This window comes from Podarcis raffonei, chromosome 11, assembly GCF_027172205.1.
Source record: "Podarcis raffonei isolate rPodRaf1 chromosome 11, rPodRaf1.pri, whole genome shotgun sequence".
Lineage (NCBI taxonomy): Eukaryota > Metazoa > Chordata > Lepidosauria > Squamata > Lacertidae > Podarcis > Podarcis raffonei.
Genome location: NC_070612.1, coordinates 686,322 through 701,998, shown reverse-complemented (window position 1 = coordinate 701,998; position 15,677 = coordinate 686,322). Strand labels below are relative to the sequence as shown.

General features: G+C 51.6%; 1 protein-coding gene across 5 annotated transcripts in view; it reads left to right on the top strand.

The window, feature by feature from the left end:
- The window catches only part of LOC128423403 (phospholipid-transporting ATPase ID-like), an 82,461-nt gene extending 67,229 nt beyond the window's left edge, over positions 1 to 15,232 (top strand). For all 5 annotated transcript variants that reach the window (XM_053408512.1, XM_053408513.1, XM_053408509.1 and 2 more), the window contains 5 exons: positions 3,733 to 3,816; positions 5,352 to 5,597; positions 9,994 to 10,132; positions 12,458 to 12,588; positions 14,619 to 15,232. In XM_053408512.1, coding sequence (XP_053264487.1) covers positions 3,733 to 3,816; positions 5,352 to 5,597; positions 9,994 to 10,132; positions 12,458 to 12,588; positions 14,619 to 14,825 — 807 coding nt within the window. In that variant the 3' untranslated portion in view covers positions 14,826 to 15,232. The remainder of the gene's footprint in view (positions 1 to 3,732; positions 3,817 to 5,351; positions 5,598 to 9,993; positions 10,133 to 12,457; positions 12,589 to 14,618) is intronic.
- Positions 15,233 to 15,677: the final 445 nt, after the last annotated feature.

Here is a 15,677-nt window from a genome sequence, read left to right as displayed (position 1 = left end):
TAATAATAATAATAATAATAATAATAATAATAATAAAAAAAAATGATATTTATGCCCCACCCTCCCCGGCCAGAGCTGGGCTCAGGGCGGCTAACACCAATAAAATCACAGTAAAAACATAATAGGTGGGAAGGGATGGGGAAAACCCAATTTAAAATACAGGTTAAAATGCCATTTAAAATGCAGCCTCATTTTAAAAGTAGCCCATAGATCAAGACCTTAAGGGAGGGATACATAAGGGTCAGACTGAGTCCAGACCAAAGGCCAGGCGGAACAGCTCTGTCTTGCAGGCCCTGCGGAAAGACGTCAGGTCCTGCAGGGCACTAGTCTCTTGGGACAGAGCGTTCCACCAAGTCGGGGCCACAACTGAAAAGGCCCTGGCCCTAGTTGAGACCAATCTAACCCCCTTGCGACCTGGGACCTCCCAAATGTTGTCATAGCTCTGTGGAGCTGGAAGGGACGTCAAGGGTCATCTGCTCCAACCCCCTGTCACGCAGGGTGCTCACAACCATTCTTTGCAGGCGCCAAGGGCTCCAGAACACCCCAGGGACTTTGCACAGAGCTTTGTTCATGGGCAGCAGGTGGGGCGCAGGAGGGGGGCTCCTGCAGTCCTGGGGATCAGTGACACGAGAGGGCTCCTTCCCTTTCCAAAGGTCTCCTGCCAACTTGCAGCACCTTGCTTTAGCTGTGATCCCTTCATGGCACGGGGTCAGGCCAGACGGCCTTTGGGATCCCTTCCAGCTCTACAGTTCTATGATCCTTAATATTGTTGTGAATTGAGGGGCTCCACGCGCACGATGTCCTGAGGACCTCCCTGTTTTGGGGCTCCTCTATCTGTGACGGTAGTGAGTCCGAGAGCAAGCTTGCCAAAGCAGCCCCAAACCAGTTTCTGTGGTTGCACACGGCACCTCAAGACGCAACTCCAGGACTAAGGCTGATTTCTCACTGATTTGGTGCATGGCGCACACTGACACCGACACCACCCCACCCCCAAAAATTCACAACAATATTTTCACCTCTGTCCTGGCTGACAGAGGAGGCCATTTCCAGACACCCCCTCCCCAGTTCACTGCTGAGCGGAGATTTCCACCTGGTTCTCCCCACTGAAAGGGATGCGGGTGGCGCTGTGGTCAACCACTGAGCCTCTTGGGCTTGCCGATCAGAAGGTCGGCGGTTCGAATCCCCATGACGGGGTGAGCTCCCGTTGCTCTGTCCCTGCTGCTGCCAACCTAGCAGTTCGAAAGCATATAGTGCAAGTAGACAAATAGGTACCGCTCCAGCGGGAAGGTAAACGGCAGTTCCATGCGCTGCTCTGGTTTGCCAGAAGCGGCTTAGTCATGCTGGCCACATGACCCGGAAGCTGTACGCCGGCTCCCTCGGCCAATAAAGCGAGATGAGCGCCGCAACCCCAGAGTCAGCCACGACTGGACCTAACGGTCAGGGGTCCCTTTACCTTTTTTTTTTTATTTTTTTTAATAATATTTTTTATTAAACAATTTTTATATTAACACAAACAAAACATACAAAAACAAACAACCAACATTAACAGAACAAAAAACAAGTACCATTTCATGTCCTAATTTCTTAAACCTTACTTCCTCGACTTCCTCTTGCTTCCCGTTTCTGTATTCCAAGTTCTTACAATTATTCAGCGAATCTTCCCTTATTTTACTATAAATTTATGTTAATCATCCTTATTCTCTCTGTCTTAACCATTACTAATAGTAACCATTTATTTTAAGCCCAACATCATTCTAACTGTCATTAATTTTATAGTATTTCTTTAAGTAATCCTTAAACTTCTTCCTTTCCTCTTCCGCCGCTTCTCTTCCCTGGTTTCGGATTCTGCTCGTCATTTCTGCCAAACCCATGTAGTCCATCACCTTCATCTGCCATTCTTCCAGTGTGGGTAGATCCTGTGTCTTCCAGTACTTTGCAATAAGTATTCTAGCTGCTGTTGTAGCATACATAAAAAAATTTGTATCTGTCTTTAACACCCCCTGGCCGACAATACCCAAGAGAAAGGCCTCTGGTTTCTTGGGGAAAGTATATTTAAATACCTTTTTCAGTTCATTATAAATCATTTCCCAGAATGCCTTAATCTTCGGGCACGTCCACCAGAGGTGAAAGAATGTACCTTCCTTTTCTTTACATTTCCAACATTTATTATCAGGCAAATGGTAGATCTTTGCAAGCTTGACTGGGGTTATGTACCACCTATAAATCATTTTCATTATATTTTCTCTTAAGGCGTTACACGCCGTAAACTTCAACCCGGTGGTCCACAACTTTTCCCAATCAGCAAGCATGATGTTATGACCAATGTCCTGAGCCCATTTAATCATACTTGATTTTACCATTTCATCTTGTGTATTCCATTTCAACAGCAGATCATACATTTTTGACAAATTCTTAGTACTGGGTTCTAACAGTTCAGTCTCTAATTTTGATTTTTCCACCTGGAAGCCTATTTTACTGTCTAATTTAAACACTTCATTTATTTGATGATAATGTAACCAATCTCTCACCTTCCCTTTTAGTTTTTCAAAACTCTGCAATCTCAATTTGTCCCCTTCCTTTTCCAAGATTTCCCAATATCTTGGCCATTTCGACTCCATATTTAGCTTTTTAACTGCCTTAGCTTCCATTGGTGATAGCCATCTTGGAGTCTTATTTTCCAGCAAGTCCTTATATCTGACCCAGACATTTAATAGTGCTTTTCTGACAATATGATTTTTGAAACTTTTATGCGCTTTAACCTTGTCATACCACAAATATGCATGCCACCCAAAAATATTGTTAAATCCTTCCAAATCCAAAATGTCTGTGTTTTCAAGAAGCAGCCATTCTTTTAGCCAGCAGAAAGCTGCCGCTTCATAGTATAATTTAAAGTCTGGCAGGGCAAACCCCCCTCTTTCCTTTGAATCCGTTAATATCTTGAATTTTATTCTGGGCTTCTTGCCCTGCCAGACAAATTTAGATATATCTTTCTGCCACTTCTTGAAACAATCCATTTTGTCCATAATTTGTAATGCTTGAAACAGAAACAACATTCTTGGCAATACATTCATTTTTATAACTGCAATTCGACCTAACAAGGAAAGCTTCAGATTTGACCAAATCTCCAGATCTTTTTTCACTTCTATCCAAGTTTTTTCATAATTATCTTTAAATAAGTTCACATTCTTAGCTGTCATGTTCACACCCAGGTATTTCACTTTTTTGACCACAGTCAACCCCGTCTCATTCTGAAACCTTTCTTTTTCAATCTGTGTTAGATTTTTCTCCAATACCTTAGTCTTTAACTTATTCAATTTAAATCCTGCCAATTGACCAAACTCTTGGATTATTTCCAAAACTCTTTTCGTGCTAGCTTCTGGCTCCTGTAATGTAAGTACCAGGTCATCTGCAAATGCTCTCAGTTTGTATTGTTTAGCTCCGACCTGAGGGGTCCCTTTACCTTTTACCTCCCCTCTGAGATACTCACCTTAGACCATGCCCTGTGGGCTCCTTATTTCTGCCCCTGTCTTTCGACCACAGATTTACACCCTTGGCTTCCCAGCAGCTGCCTGGGCCTTGTTCTCCTCTCTTGCTAGCCCTCCCTTGGGACACCCACCCGCTTGCAGCAGAGGCCACCCGACGCACCCTTGGGCCCAAGGGCCCTGGGACCTTGCCTCTGCTGCTGCTCTGCGTGGGGCTTTTCTCATTTCCTCCCTCTCTCGGCCTCTGCAGACGGTGTATGACGAATGGTTCATCACTCTTTACAACATGGTGTACACCTCCTTACCTGTCCTGGGAATGAGCCTATTTGACCAGGTACGCCTCCTCGGTTTCTCTTATGCCCTCTTCGTTCGATCAGGAGTTTGCCCCACAACCGGGAGCAGAGGGCTCTCTTTCTGGCCCCAGCCCTGGGGTCAGGCTGCCCCTCCAACACACACGGCATGCTCAGCCCAGGAGTGTGCGCTGGGTTCCTCCCTGTCACAGGGCTGGGCTGGGAGGGGAGGAAAGCATCTTCCAAATGGGGAGTATCCAGGGGTGGAAGCCTAGAGGTCCAGGCTAAGACCAGCCGGTGGAAGCAGTTTTCGCTGAGGCTTCTTGGTGAAGGATGACGGGCAAGGACCCCGTAGTGCGGGGCAGGGAAGGGAAGATCATCTGAGGTGGGACAATGGGGGAAGCAAGAGATGCGCTCAGGCGAGAGCCAAGATGGTCCTCCCATTTCTGTGTGATACAAGGCTTAAGATCCACCTTGAATTCTTCTTCTTGCTCTTTCTGGGGTTTTTGGGATTACAGTCATACCTCTACTTACGTATCCCTCTGGATACAGAATCTTTGGGTTACGGCCACAGCAAACCCGGAAGTGTATTCTTCTGGGTTTTGCTGTGTATGCATGCGCAGAAGCGCACCTCTATTTATGTAATTTTCAGGGTGCAAACGGACCCTGGAACAAATTAAGTTTGTATCCAGAGGGTCCACTGTAGTTTGTTTTTTATTGTACTGTATTATGAGAAGCTTTAATAAAATCTTATACAGTGCTACCTTGGGATGCGAACTAGATCCGTTCTGGAGCCCCGTTCGCATCCCGAACAGAACGTAAGACACAACAGCACATCTGCACGTGCGCGTGACGTCATTTTTACTGTCTGTACATGCGTGAGCGGCGAAACCCGGAAGTAACGCACTCAACCTGAAGCGTATTTATCCCGAGGTATGACTGTATATAAAACCAGAAACTTAGAAGAACATTCCTAAGTGAAAGAGCAGGGCAGCAGACTGTCACTTGGGAATAGCTGGGGGCTTAGAGATGCTGATGTTGCATCTGGAATGGGGCTCTTCTGTGGGGCAGGAGGTGATCTAGGTGGCCATCTCTAATCCACGTACAAAACAGCCCGTCACAGCCTTGTGCAGATGGAGGGAAAGGGAAAAGATGTGGGTCTGTGTCACAATAGACCCCAAAGCATTGCAGGGTTGCATATTATTATGGTTTGTCAGGCCGGCCCAAGACACTTTGCCACCTGAGGCAAGCCACCAAAAGGTGCCCCCTTCCTGCCAGGGAAGAAGGGCTGAGAGAAGATCTAGATCCGGAGCAAGGAGGGGGTGGGGATAAAGATCTGCGTCCGAATCTGCTTCTCCTGTTGGTCCTGCCGCCTGAGGCAGTTGCCTCATAGGTGGGCTGGCCCTGCGTGGTTTCAACTTACTTTTGGTTTGAGGGTGAGTGAGGTCTGCCGGTTTGAGCTAAAGGCTTTGCATAAGTGGTGGGTGTCGAGGGCGGATACTGCAGGGTGGGCGAGGAGGGGTGGGCAGCCGCCTTGTTTGCCATCTCAAAACACACACCCTCCACTTTCCACCCCCAGGACGTGGATGACCGGTGGAGCCTGCAATTCCCGCAGCTCTACATGCCTGGCCAGCAGAACCTCTACTTCAACAAGAAGGAGTTTGTCAAGTGCGTCCTCTACAGCGTCTACAGCTCCCTGGTCCTCTTCTTCGTCCCCTACGGGACCCTCTTTGACTCCCTGAGGAGCGACGGGAAGGCCATCGCCGACTACCAGTCCTTCGCACTCATGGCCCAGACCTGCCTGCTCATTGTGGTCTCCGTCCAGGTAAGGGGTCGCTGCCTGCCGCGGGCGGGGCTTGTGTGGGGCCCTGGGGCCTCTGCCAGGCCCATGGGGAGAATGCAGGACTTCCCGTCCTCAGCTGATGCAGCAAAATGACATATTGGGATGGGAAGTGTTATGTACTGAGTTGCATAGGATCCAAAAGGCAGCCATCTGATTGGTCCTAGAACAATAGGGTCCAGAATGCAGCAGTTTGATTGGTCCACAGGAGCCACCCAATCCAGCTCCAGGTGGAAGTGAATCCGCAACCTGATTGGCCTACAGGTGAATCCCGGAATTAGCCAATCATGTGGGGCCCATTGTGTAAATAATGTACCGGTATATAAAGCACACATTCTGGGGGAACTTCCATTCCTGCTCACCACTATGAGCTGAATAAAGAGCATGAAATCCACTCTCAACTCCGAGTGTATTTCAGGGAGGGTTAAAGTGGGCCAGAATTTATTCTGGTATAATAAGAATAAGAATAAGAATAAGAATAAGAATAAGAATAAGAATAAGAATAAGAATAAGAATTTATTTATACCCCGCCCATCTGGCTGGGTTTCCCCAGCCACTCTGGGCGGCTTCCAACAGAATATTAAAATACAATAACCTATTAAAGATTAAAAGCTTCCCTAAACAGGGCTGCCTTCAGATGTCTTCTAAAAGTTTGGTAGTTATTTTTATCTCTGACATCTTGTGGGAGGGCGTTCCACAGGGCGGGCGCCACTACCGAGAAGGCCCTCTGCCTGGTTCCCTGTAACTTGGCTTCTCACAGGGAGGGAACCGCCAGAAGGCCCTCAGAGCTGGACCTCAGTGTGGGGGGCAGGAGCTCACAGCCTCAGCAACTTCCAAGTGGTCCATGGGGTGGCAGGAGATATGGGAGGGGGGGTTAGGATTTTGCAAATGAATGACCTTGCCTGGAGTGAGAGAAGCAAGGGTCGATGCCTGTCCCTATTTCTGGGAGGCTGGAGTTCCTTGGGGAGTTGAGGGTGCGATGAAGACTCTTCAGCACAGCAGAAAACAGAGGGGAGAAGAGAGAGAGAGAGCAACGGAAAGACAGTCAGACTTCGGCTCCCGAACACCTCTGTTTTGGAATGTTTTGGCTCCCGAACGCCAAAACCCCAAGCAAATGCTCCGGTTTCTGAACGTTTTACGGAAGCCAAATGTCTGACGCAGCTTCCTCTTGAATGCAAGAGGCTCTTGCAGCCAATTAATAATAATAATAATAATACAATAATAATAAATTTTATTTATACCCTGCCCTCCCCAGCCAAGACCAGGCTCCGGGCGGCTAACACCAGGTATAAAGACAATTGATTAAAATACAACTCAAAAACAAGATTAAAACACAACATTAAAGTGCAGCCTCATTTCAGTAGAAACTCAAATCAAAAACTTTTTGGGGGATGAAAACGTCAAATCTTCACCAAGGCCAACTATCCAGACTGGTCCTACGTGGGCCAGAAAAAAGCCAGGGAAGTCCCCAAATAGGAGTTCTATCACAGAAGGAGAAAGGGAAAAGGAAAGAGGGAGAGGGGTTAGAAGCTGCGCCTCGGTTGTTGAACATTTCGGAAGCCGAACGGGCTCCCGGAACGGATTATGTTTGACAACCAAGGTTTGATTGTACAGTGACTCCCCAGGGAAGAAAAGCTGCAGCGCTGGGGACTTTTCAGGTTAGAGAAAAGGGGGCACGATAGAGGTTTACAAAACGATGCCTGCCGTGGAGGGAAGGGAGGGAGTTTTTCTCCCTCCCTCTCTCTAGAACTATCTGGGCATCCAGGGAAGCTGAATGTGGGAAGAAGCACATAGTTCATACAGCACATAGTTAAACTTTGGAACTCCCTGCCACTGGGTGTTGTGACAGCTTTAATAATAAAAAATAATAATAAATTTTATTTATATCCCGCCCTCCCCAGCCGAAGCTGGGCTCAGGGCGGCTAACAACAATACAACAATACAAAAGTACAACACAAACAACACTCTAAAATCATTCATTATAAAATTAATTAAATTCAAGCCACTGGCCACCATTGGGCCAGAGCTCCGCGAAGATTGCCGAGGGAGGGAGTCAGGCTGTGCCCTGGCCAAAGGCCTGGCGGAACAGCTCTGTCTTGCAGGCCCTGCGGAAAGATGTCAAGTCCCGCAGGGCCCTAGTCTCTTGTGACAGAGTGTTCCACCAGGTCGGAGCCACAGCCGAAAAAGCCCTGGCTCTAGTTGAGGCCAGCCTAACTTCTCTGTGGCCTGGGACCTTCAAGATGTTTTTATTTGAAGACCGTAAGTTTCTCTGTGGGGCATACCAGGAGAGGCGGTCCCGTAGGTACGAGGGTCCTAGGCCGTATAGGGCTTTAAAGGTTAAAACCAGCACCTTAAACCTGATCCTGTACTCCACCGGGAGCCAGTGCAGTTGATATAGCACCGGATGAATGTGATCTCGCAGCGAAGACCCCGTAAGGAGTCTCGCTGCAGCATTCTGCACCCGCTGGAGTTTCTGGGTCAGTCTTAAGGGCAGCCCCACGTAGAGCGAGTTACAATAATCCAGTCTGGAGGTGACCGTCGCGTGGATCACAGTGGCTAGGTCAGGGCGAGAGAGGTAAGGAGCCAACTGCTTAGCTTGGCGGAGATGGAAAAATGCCGCCTTTGTTATAGCTGCAATCTGCGCCTCCATGGAAAGGGAGGTGTCGAAGATTACACCCAAACTCTTAACGGACGGTGCCAGCACTAACTGCGCCCCCGCAAGAGATGGGAGTTGCCCCCCCAATCCCATATCGTCCCGTCCCAGCCACAGGACCTCTTGTCTTCGAAGGATTTAGCTTCAACCGGCTCCCACGTAACCATCCAGCCACAGCTTCCAGACATCTGGTCAGTGTGTCTGGGGCCGAGTCAGGATGGCCATCCATCAACAGATAGAGTTGGGTGTCATCGGCATACTGATGGCAACCCAGCCCAAAACTCCGGACAAGCTGGGCGAGGGGGCGCATAAAGATGTTGAAAAGCATTGGGGAGAGTATCGCACCCTGAGGTACTCCACACACCAAGGAGTGGCGCGATGACAATTCCCCCCCAAGCGCCACCCTCTGTCCCCGACCAGAGAGAAACGAGCGCAGCCATTGAAGGACTGTGCCCTGGATCCCCACGTCGGCAAGGCGGTGGTCCAGAAGTTCATGATCGACCATGTCGAAAGCTGCTGACAGATCTAGAAGAATCAGCAGCCCCGACCCGCCTCGATCCAGCTGTCTACGAAGATCATCTGTTAGGGCAACCAGAGCTGTCTCGGTCCCATGACCAGTGCGGAAGCCAGACTGGAATGGATCCAGAGCCGATGTTTCATCCAGAAACCCACCAAGCTGTTCAGCAACCGCTCTCTCAATCACCTTACCCAGGAACGGAAGATTCGAAACCGGGCGGTAATTGGATAGATCTAAAGGATCTAATGATGTTTTCTTTAAGAGCGGGCGCACCACTGCCTCCTTCAGTTCCCCTGGGAATGTCCCCGTGCCAAGGGACAAATTGATGATATCCCCCAGGAGGGCCCGCACCTCGTCTGGACACGCTCTAATCAGCCAAGACGGGCACGGGTCAAGAGGACAGGTGGTGGGCTTTCCAGCTCGGAGGAGTCTGTCCACATCGGCTGGGGATATCCGGTCAAAGTGGTCCAATACTGGACCCGAGGACAGTCGAGGGGCCTCCAGTTCCTTTATTGTATCCAAATTGGCAGGGAGGTCATGGCGGAGCAACAGGACCTTCTCCGCAAAAAAGCTCTCAAATGCCTCACAGCCGTGTGTCAAATTGTTATTTAAATTTGGCTGTCCTTCAAGGGACGTTAAAGACCTGATTATACTAAATAATTGTGCCGGGCGAGAGCTAGCGGATGCAATGGAGGCCGAGAAGTAAGACTTCTTAGCAGCCTTCACCGCCATCTCGTAGGTTTTCATAAAAGCCCTATAAGATGTTCTTGAGGCTCCGTCACGGGCACCCCGCCATACTCGCTCTAGCCGTCTGAGGTCCCGCTTCATTTTCCGGAGCTCCTCGGTAAACCAGGGAGCCCGGTTTCTGCGGGGTCGCAGAGGGCGCTTCGGTGCCAGGAGCTGGATATTCCAGCCCTCAACAAGCTCAGTCAATGAGTCGCCAGGGGGAGCAAGGTCCCGCAAGGCATGGCGGAATCTATCTAAAAGAGGATTGGACAAATTCATAGAGGAGGAGAGGGCTTTCGAGGGCTCCTAGCCAGGAGGCAGCGATGCTTCTGAATGCAGAGAAGGAGAGGGCTGCTTGCCGGTCTCCCCTGTGGGGCATCTGTTTGGCCCCTGTGAGAACTGGCGTCTGGAGGGGCCCCTGGCCTGATCACGGGTTCTCCTGCTGTCCTCCTTCTCTCACGCTGTCCCTGGCCTCCCTCTTGCAGATGGGCCTGGACACTGCCTACTGGACGGCCGTCAACCAGCTCTTCATCTGGGGCAGCCTGGCCATGTACTTTGCCATCACCTTCACCATGTACAGCGACGGCACCTACCTCATCTTCACCGGCTCCTTCCCCTTCGTCGGTGGGTATCGGGGGGGTCGGCAGGCAGCCCCCCTTTCTGGCTCGTGGGCCGTAGAGCCACCTTCTTCCAGGGACGAGGGCAGGGGGGAGCCCCCTTTGAATGCAGGCGTCAGCTCCACAGAACGGTCCTTGGGCAAGCCAAGGAGCCCTGAGCAAAGGCAGCTGGGGGAACAGGGAGTGCCAAGGGCTGCAATCGGGGGCAGAGGGTGGTGGGCACCTGCATTGCGCGGGGTTGGGCTAGATGACCCTCGGGACCCATTTCTAACTCTGCGGTTCTGTGGTGCTATGATGATCCTCCCTGGGCAACGGTGTCCTTCAGAGGCAAAGGGGCGGAAAGGAAGATGTGGAATAATAATAATAATAATAATAATAATAATAATAATAATAATAATAATAATTTATTATTTATACCCCGCCCATCTGGCTGAGTTTCCCCAACCACTCTGGGTGGCTCCCAATTGAGTGTTAAATACAATACTGCATTAAATATTAAAAACTTCCCTAAACAGGGCTGCCTTCAGATGTCTTTTAAAGATAAGATATCCGCTTATTTCCTTCACATCTGAAGGGAGGGTGTTCCACAGGGCGGGTGCCACCACCAAGAAGGTCCTCTGCCTGGTTCCCTGTAGCTTTGCTTCTCGCAATGAGGGAACCGCCAGAAGGCCCTCGGAGCTGGACCTCAGTGTCCGGGCAGAACGATGGGGGTGGAGATGCTCCTTCAGGTATACTGGGCCTTTGAGGCCATTTAGGGCTTTCAAGGTCAGCACCAACACTTTGACTTGTGCTCGGAAACGTACTGGGAGCCAATGTATGTCTTTCAGGACTGTTGTTATGTGGTCTCGGCAGTCGCTCCCAGTCACCAGTCTAGCTGGATTAATTAGTTTCCAGGTCACCTTCAAAGGTAGCCCCACATAGAGCGCATGGCAGTAGTCCAAGCGGGAGATAACCAGAGCATGCACCACTTTGGCCAGACAGTCTGTGGGTAGGGAGGGTCTCATCCTGCGGACCAGATGGAGCTGGTAGACAGCTGCTCTGGACACAGAATTGACCTGCGCCTCAATGGACAGCTGTGAGTCCAAAATGACTCCCAGGCTGCGCACCTGGTCATTCAGGGGCACAGTGACCCCATTCAGGACCAGGGAATCCCCCACACCAGCCCACCCCCTGTGCCCCAAAAACAGTACTTCTGTCTTGTCAGGATTCAACCTCAATCTGTTAGCCGCCATCCATCCTCCAACAGCCCCCAGACAGTCACACAGGACCTTCACCGCCTTCACTGGTTCTGATTTGAAAGAGAGGTAGAGCTGGGTGTCATCCGCATACTGATCAACACCCAGCCCAAACCCCCTGATGATCTCTCCCACAGAATCATGGAACTGTAGAGTCAACAGGGACCAGGGGTCATCCAGCCCCATCCCTTGCTATGCAGGAATCACAGGCAGGAGGGGCCTCCAGAGCAACAGGACCCTGGAGGCTCCTTGTTCCCCCTGGCCCCTGCATAATGATGATGATGATGATGATGATAATAATAATAATAATAATAATAATAATAATAAAGTATTAATATCCCGCCCTTCCCCAGCTGAAGCCGGGCTCAGAGCGGCTAACAACAGTAAAATAATTCAGCATTCAAAAACCAATTCATTCTAAAATCAATTCAAATCAGATTAATGGCAACCATTGGGCTGGAGTTCTGTGAGGATGACCAAAGGAGGGGGTCAGACTGTGCCTTGGCCAAAGGCCTGGTGGAACAGCTCTGTCTTGCAGGCCCTGGGGAAAGATGTCATGTCCCGCAGGGCCCTGGTCTCTTGGGACAGAGCGTTCCACCAGATCGGGGCCACAGCCGAAAAAGCCCTGTCTCTGGTTGAGGCCAGCCTAACCTTTCTGTGGCCCGGGACCTCCGAGATGTTTCTGTTTGAAGACCATAAGGTCCTCCGTGGGACATACCAGGAGAGGCAGTCCCGTAGGTACGAGGGTCCTAGGCCGTGAAGGGCTTTAAAGGTCAAAAGCAGCACCTTAAATCTGACCCTGTACTCTACCGGGAGCCAGTGCAGCTGGAAAAGCACTGGGTGAATATGCTCCCATGCCAGAGACCCCGTAAGGAGCCTCGCCGCAGCATTCTGCGCCCGCTGGAGTTTCTGGGTCAGTCTCAAGGGCAGCCCCACGTAGAGTCCCATGTCCTGAAAGCGACCCTCAACTTGGGAATCAGTTTCTCCGCCACTCGCTGACCCCCCAGGACCTCCAGCCCCGCTTGTTCTGCCCACTCTGCCCCAGCAGCAGTCTCAGGCGGCTTCATCGCCTGCCCGCTTCTTCTTCTCCCTGCCAGGCTCGGCTCGGAACACCCTGAACCAGCCCAACGTCTGGCTGTCCATCTTCCTCTGCGTCACCCTCTGCGTCCTCCCCGTCGTCGGCTTCCGCTTCCTGAAGGTGCAGCTCAAGCCCACCATCAGCGACCAGGTAAGGCCCCCCCTCCCTGCATGCAGAGGCCACAGGTGCTTCTGGGGGGCAGGCTGCTTGCCTCTAAGCGGTGGGGTGAGGGGGGGCACAAGGAGTTGCCCTCACTTGGCCTCTGCCTGCTTCTGCGGTGCTTCCTGCCATCCCAGGGACCAAGTGACCCCGGCCATCTGTGGCTGAGAGGCGAGTGCGGATTATGGCCATGGATTAAGAGGAACTGGGGCAGGAGGAGAGGGCTATTTTTAGAAAGAAGTGGGGGGAGGCGCTGCAGCTCAGGGACTGTGCACCCCCCCCCACACTCCTCCTGTGGGCTGTGGCTGGCTGAAGCCCCCACCGCCCCTCTGTGAAAGAAATCTGAAATCTCTGGTCAGAGTGCAGATGAGAGCATGCCCAAACTGGAGTTATCATTGCTGACTTTATTCAATTTATTTCTATATTGTTTTATTTGGGGGGGGAATCTCAAAGTGGTTTAAATGTTAAAACACCAAATAAAACATTATAGAAGCAGATGAAATATGAAATATACATTCAAAGCAAGATAACAAACAAAAATAGTACAACGTTGGTCTTAAAGATTTCCAAATAAGACATTCCAAATAAGAAAGCCAGATAGAGAATTCACATTTAATGCAGCAAAGCTAGCCAAGGAGCTATTAAGATTGAAAAATACTATTTTGAACATTTCAGACACAAACAAACAAACAAACAAACAAACAAACAAACAAACCAGCCCAGAGCCGCCTTAAGACCCCGGAAGGCTCCCTTGAGAGCCTAATCTGCCAGAGCAGCCATGCATCTCTGCTGCCCCCTGCTGCTTCCTCTCAGCCTGCCAGCCCCAAAGTCTGGTTCCCTGGGGGGCGCAGAGGGGAGCCTGCCCTGATCTCCATGGCTGCCTCTTGGCTCTGGATGAGCTTTGCCTTCAGGGACCCCTTTCCCTCCCCACTCACCCCCCAATTAGGTCTCCAGGTTCTGCTGCAATTTTGAGTTGCCGTTGGAAACAGAACATTTCCATTTCTTGTTACGATATTCCTGTTTTAAGCACGGGAATAGTTGAAAGCCCAGATCGTCTTCCCCTTTCGCTCCCAGGCTTGTATGAATTCCCTGGGCATGTTTCTTTAAAAGGGCAGGCTGCAAATCCTTGCCCCCGCCACGGGTGTTGTGCGTTCTGCAGGGAGGCACAGGGTGCTCCAAGGCAGGACGGGGGGGGGGGTTGGCTGGGGTGGGGGCTCCTCACTTGTGTAAGTATACGCAGCATCCGCACAACTTTGCTGACCTCAAACTCTGTAGGGAAATCTGGGCCAGGGGGAAAGCCTGTTGCCAGTGACCCACTGGTGCCCTGCGTCAACTCCAGGAGGCTGTGGTTGCTTCGACACCCACATTAATATCTTTCTGGGTGCTGGGCCCCCTCAAAGTCAACGGGCAAAGTTGCTGCAGCCACCCACAATCTTGGCTGTGAGGTGGCACCTGTGTGTTGGTGATACCTGAAGGGCCCTTTGGCAATTCTCCTTGTTGCTTTCTTGAATTTCTATCCTCTCCAGCCCGCCCCTGCTGGCACTCCTGGCAGATAGAAATGAGAGGCTGCGGCGGCTTAATCTGCCACAACTTTTCTGAGGCTTAGGGGAGAAAATAATAATAATAATAATAATAATAATAATAATAATAATAATAATTAATAAATAAATTTTTATTTATACCCCACCCTCCCCAGCCAGAGCCAGGCTCAGGGCGGCTAATACCAATAAAATCACAGTAAAAAAATTATAGGGGGAAAAGAGAGGGGGGGAAACAATTTAAAATACAGTTTAGAAAGAGGTCCCTAGAACTGTAGAGTTGGAAGGGACCCCCAGAGGTCCTCTAGCCCAACCCTAAAGCATCCCTGACAGACTGCCTCTGCTTCAAAGCCTCCAAGAAGGAGAGGCCGCCACCTTCCAAGAGAGCCGCGCGACTCCCCTGCCCCTGCTCCCAGCCGACGCTTCCGCCTGCCCTTCCTCCTCCCTCCCCGCAATTTTTCCTCTCTCCTCCTTCGCTCGCAGGTCTTGCACATGGTGAAGCAGCTTCAGAAGGGGCAGCTGCCTCCGTCCCCCAAGCGGCGCCTGCAGCGCAAGGCCTCCCGGCGCTCCGGCTACGCCTTCTCCCACCAGTACGGCTTTGGGGCCCTCATCACCTCGGGGAGGAACATGCGCCCCTTTGGCGTCACCAGGTCCTTCTCCCCCAACAGCGAGAAGTACAGGCAGAAGTGAGGCGCAAGGGGGGGCGAGGGGGCTCCGTGAACCAGGGACAGGCAGAGCTGACGGGACAGCCTGGGCAAAGGGGGCCCTCTTTTTCTGCAGGCCCCGGGCCCCCAGGGGCCAGACTGTTTGGTCCTGGGGAGCGAGAGAGGAGATGGGGCACCACGCGGAGCTCCCTGGAGGAGGAAGGGGGTCCCCAGGGGAGAGAAGGAAGAGGGGACCCCCGTGGCCCCTGCACCACAGCCCTTTCCAGAAGAGAGGCCGGTCCCTTCTCCTCTCCATGGACCCCTGAAGCTCTTCCAGAAGAGGCGGGCCCAATCCGCCCAGAACCACGTAACAGGAGACGACAGTTGCAGAGAGGCCATGGGTGCCGTTTCCAGCGTGGCGACCAGCTGCTCGATGTGGCAGGATGAGGTCTTGGCCCCTTCCTCCTGGAAGCAGGAGGCGTGGATTTGGCAAAGCGTGGAGGGGCCCTGCCAGGACGCCCCCAGAGACTCAAGAGCCCCCTTGGCTGGGAGCCTGGATACAGTTTGGGGCGGAGAGTGCCGTCCCACGTGGCTGAATGGGCGAGGTGCTGGGGTCTGGGTGGGGCTGGGCTGCCAGCCTGGTCCACTCTTCCCCCTGTGCGGTCATGATGCCCTTCCTCGATTCCAAAGATGGCATGGGGAGTGGCACGGCTGGGGCCCCTCGGTGCTGGCAGTGGGCGACGTCTGCCCCCCATGGGCCTCGGCTATTCTTCCCAAAGCACCTTATCAGTGGGGGGGGGGAGTGATGCTGCCAGGCCAGGTCAACTTCTCCCACCCCCTAACTTTGGGACTTTGCGGCTGTCCGTGGCATGAAGGCCCCTGGCCACCGGTGGCCCTT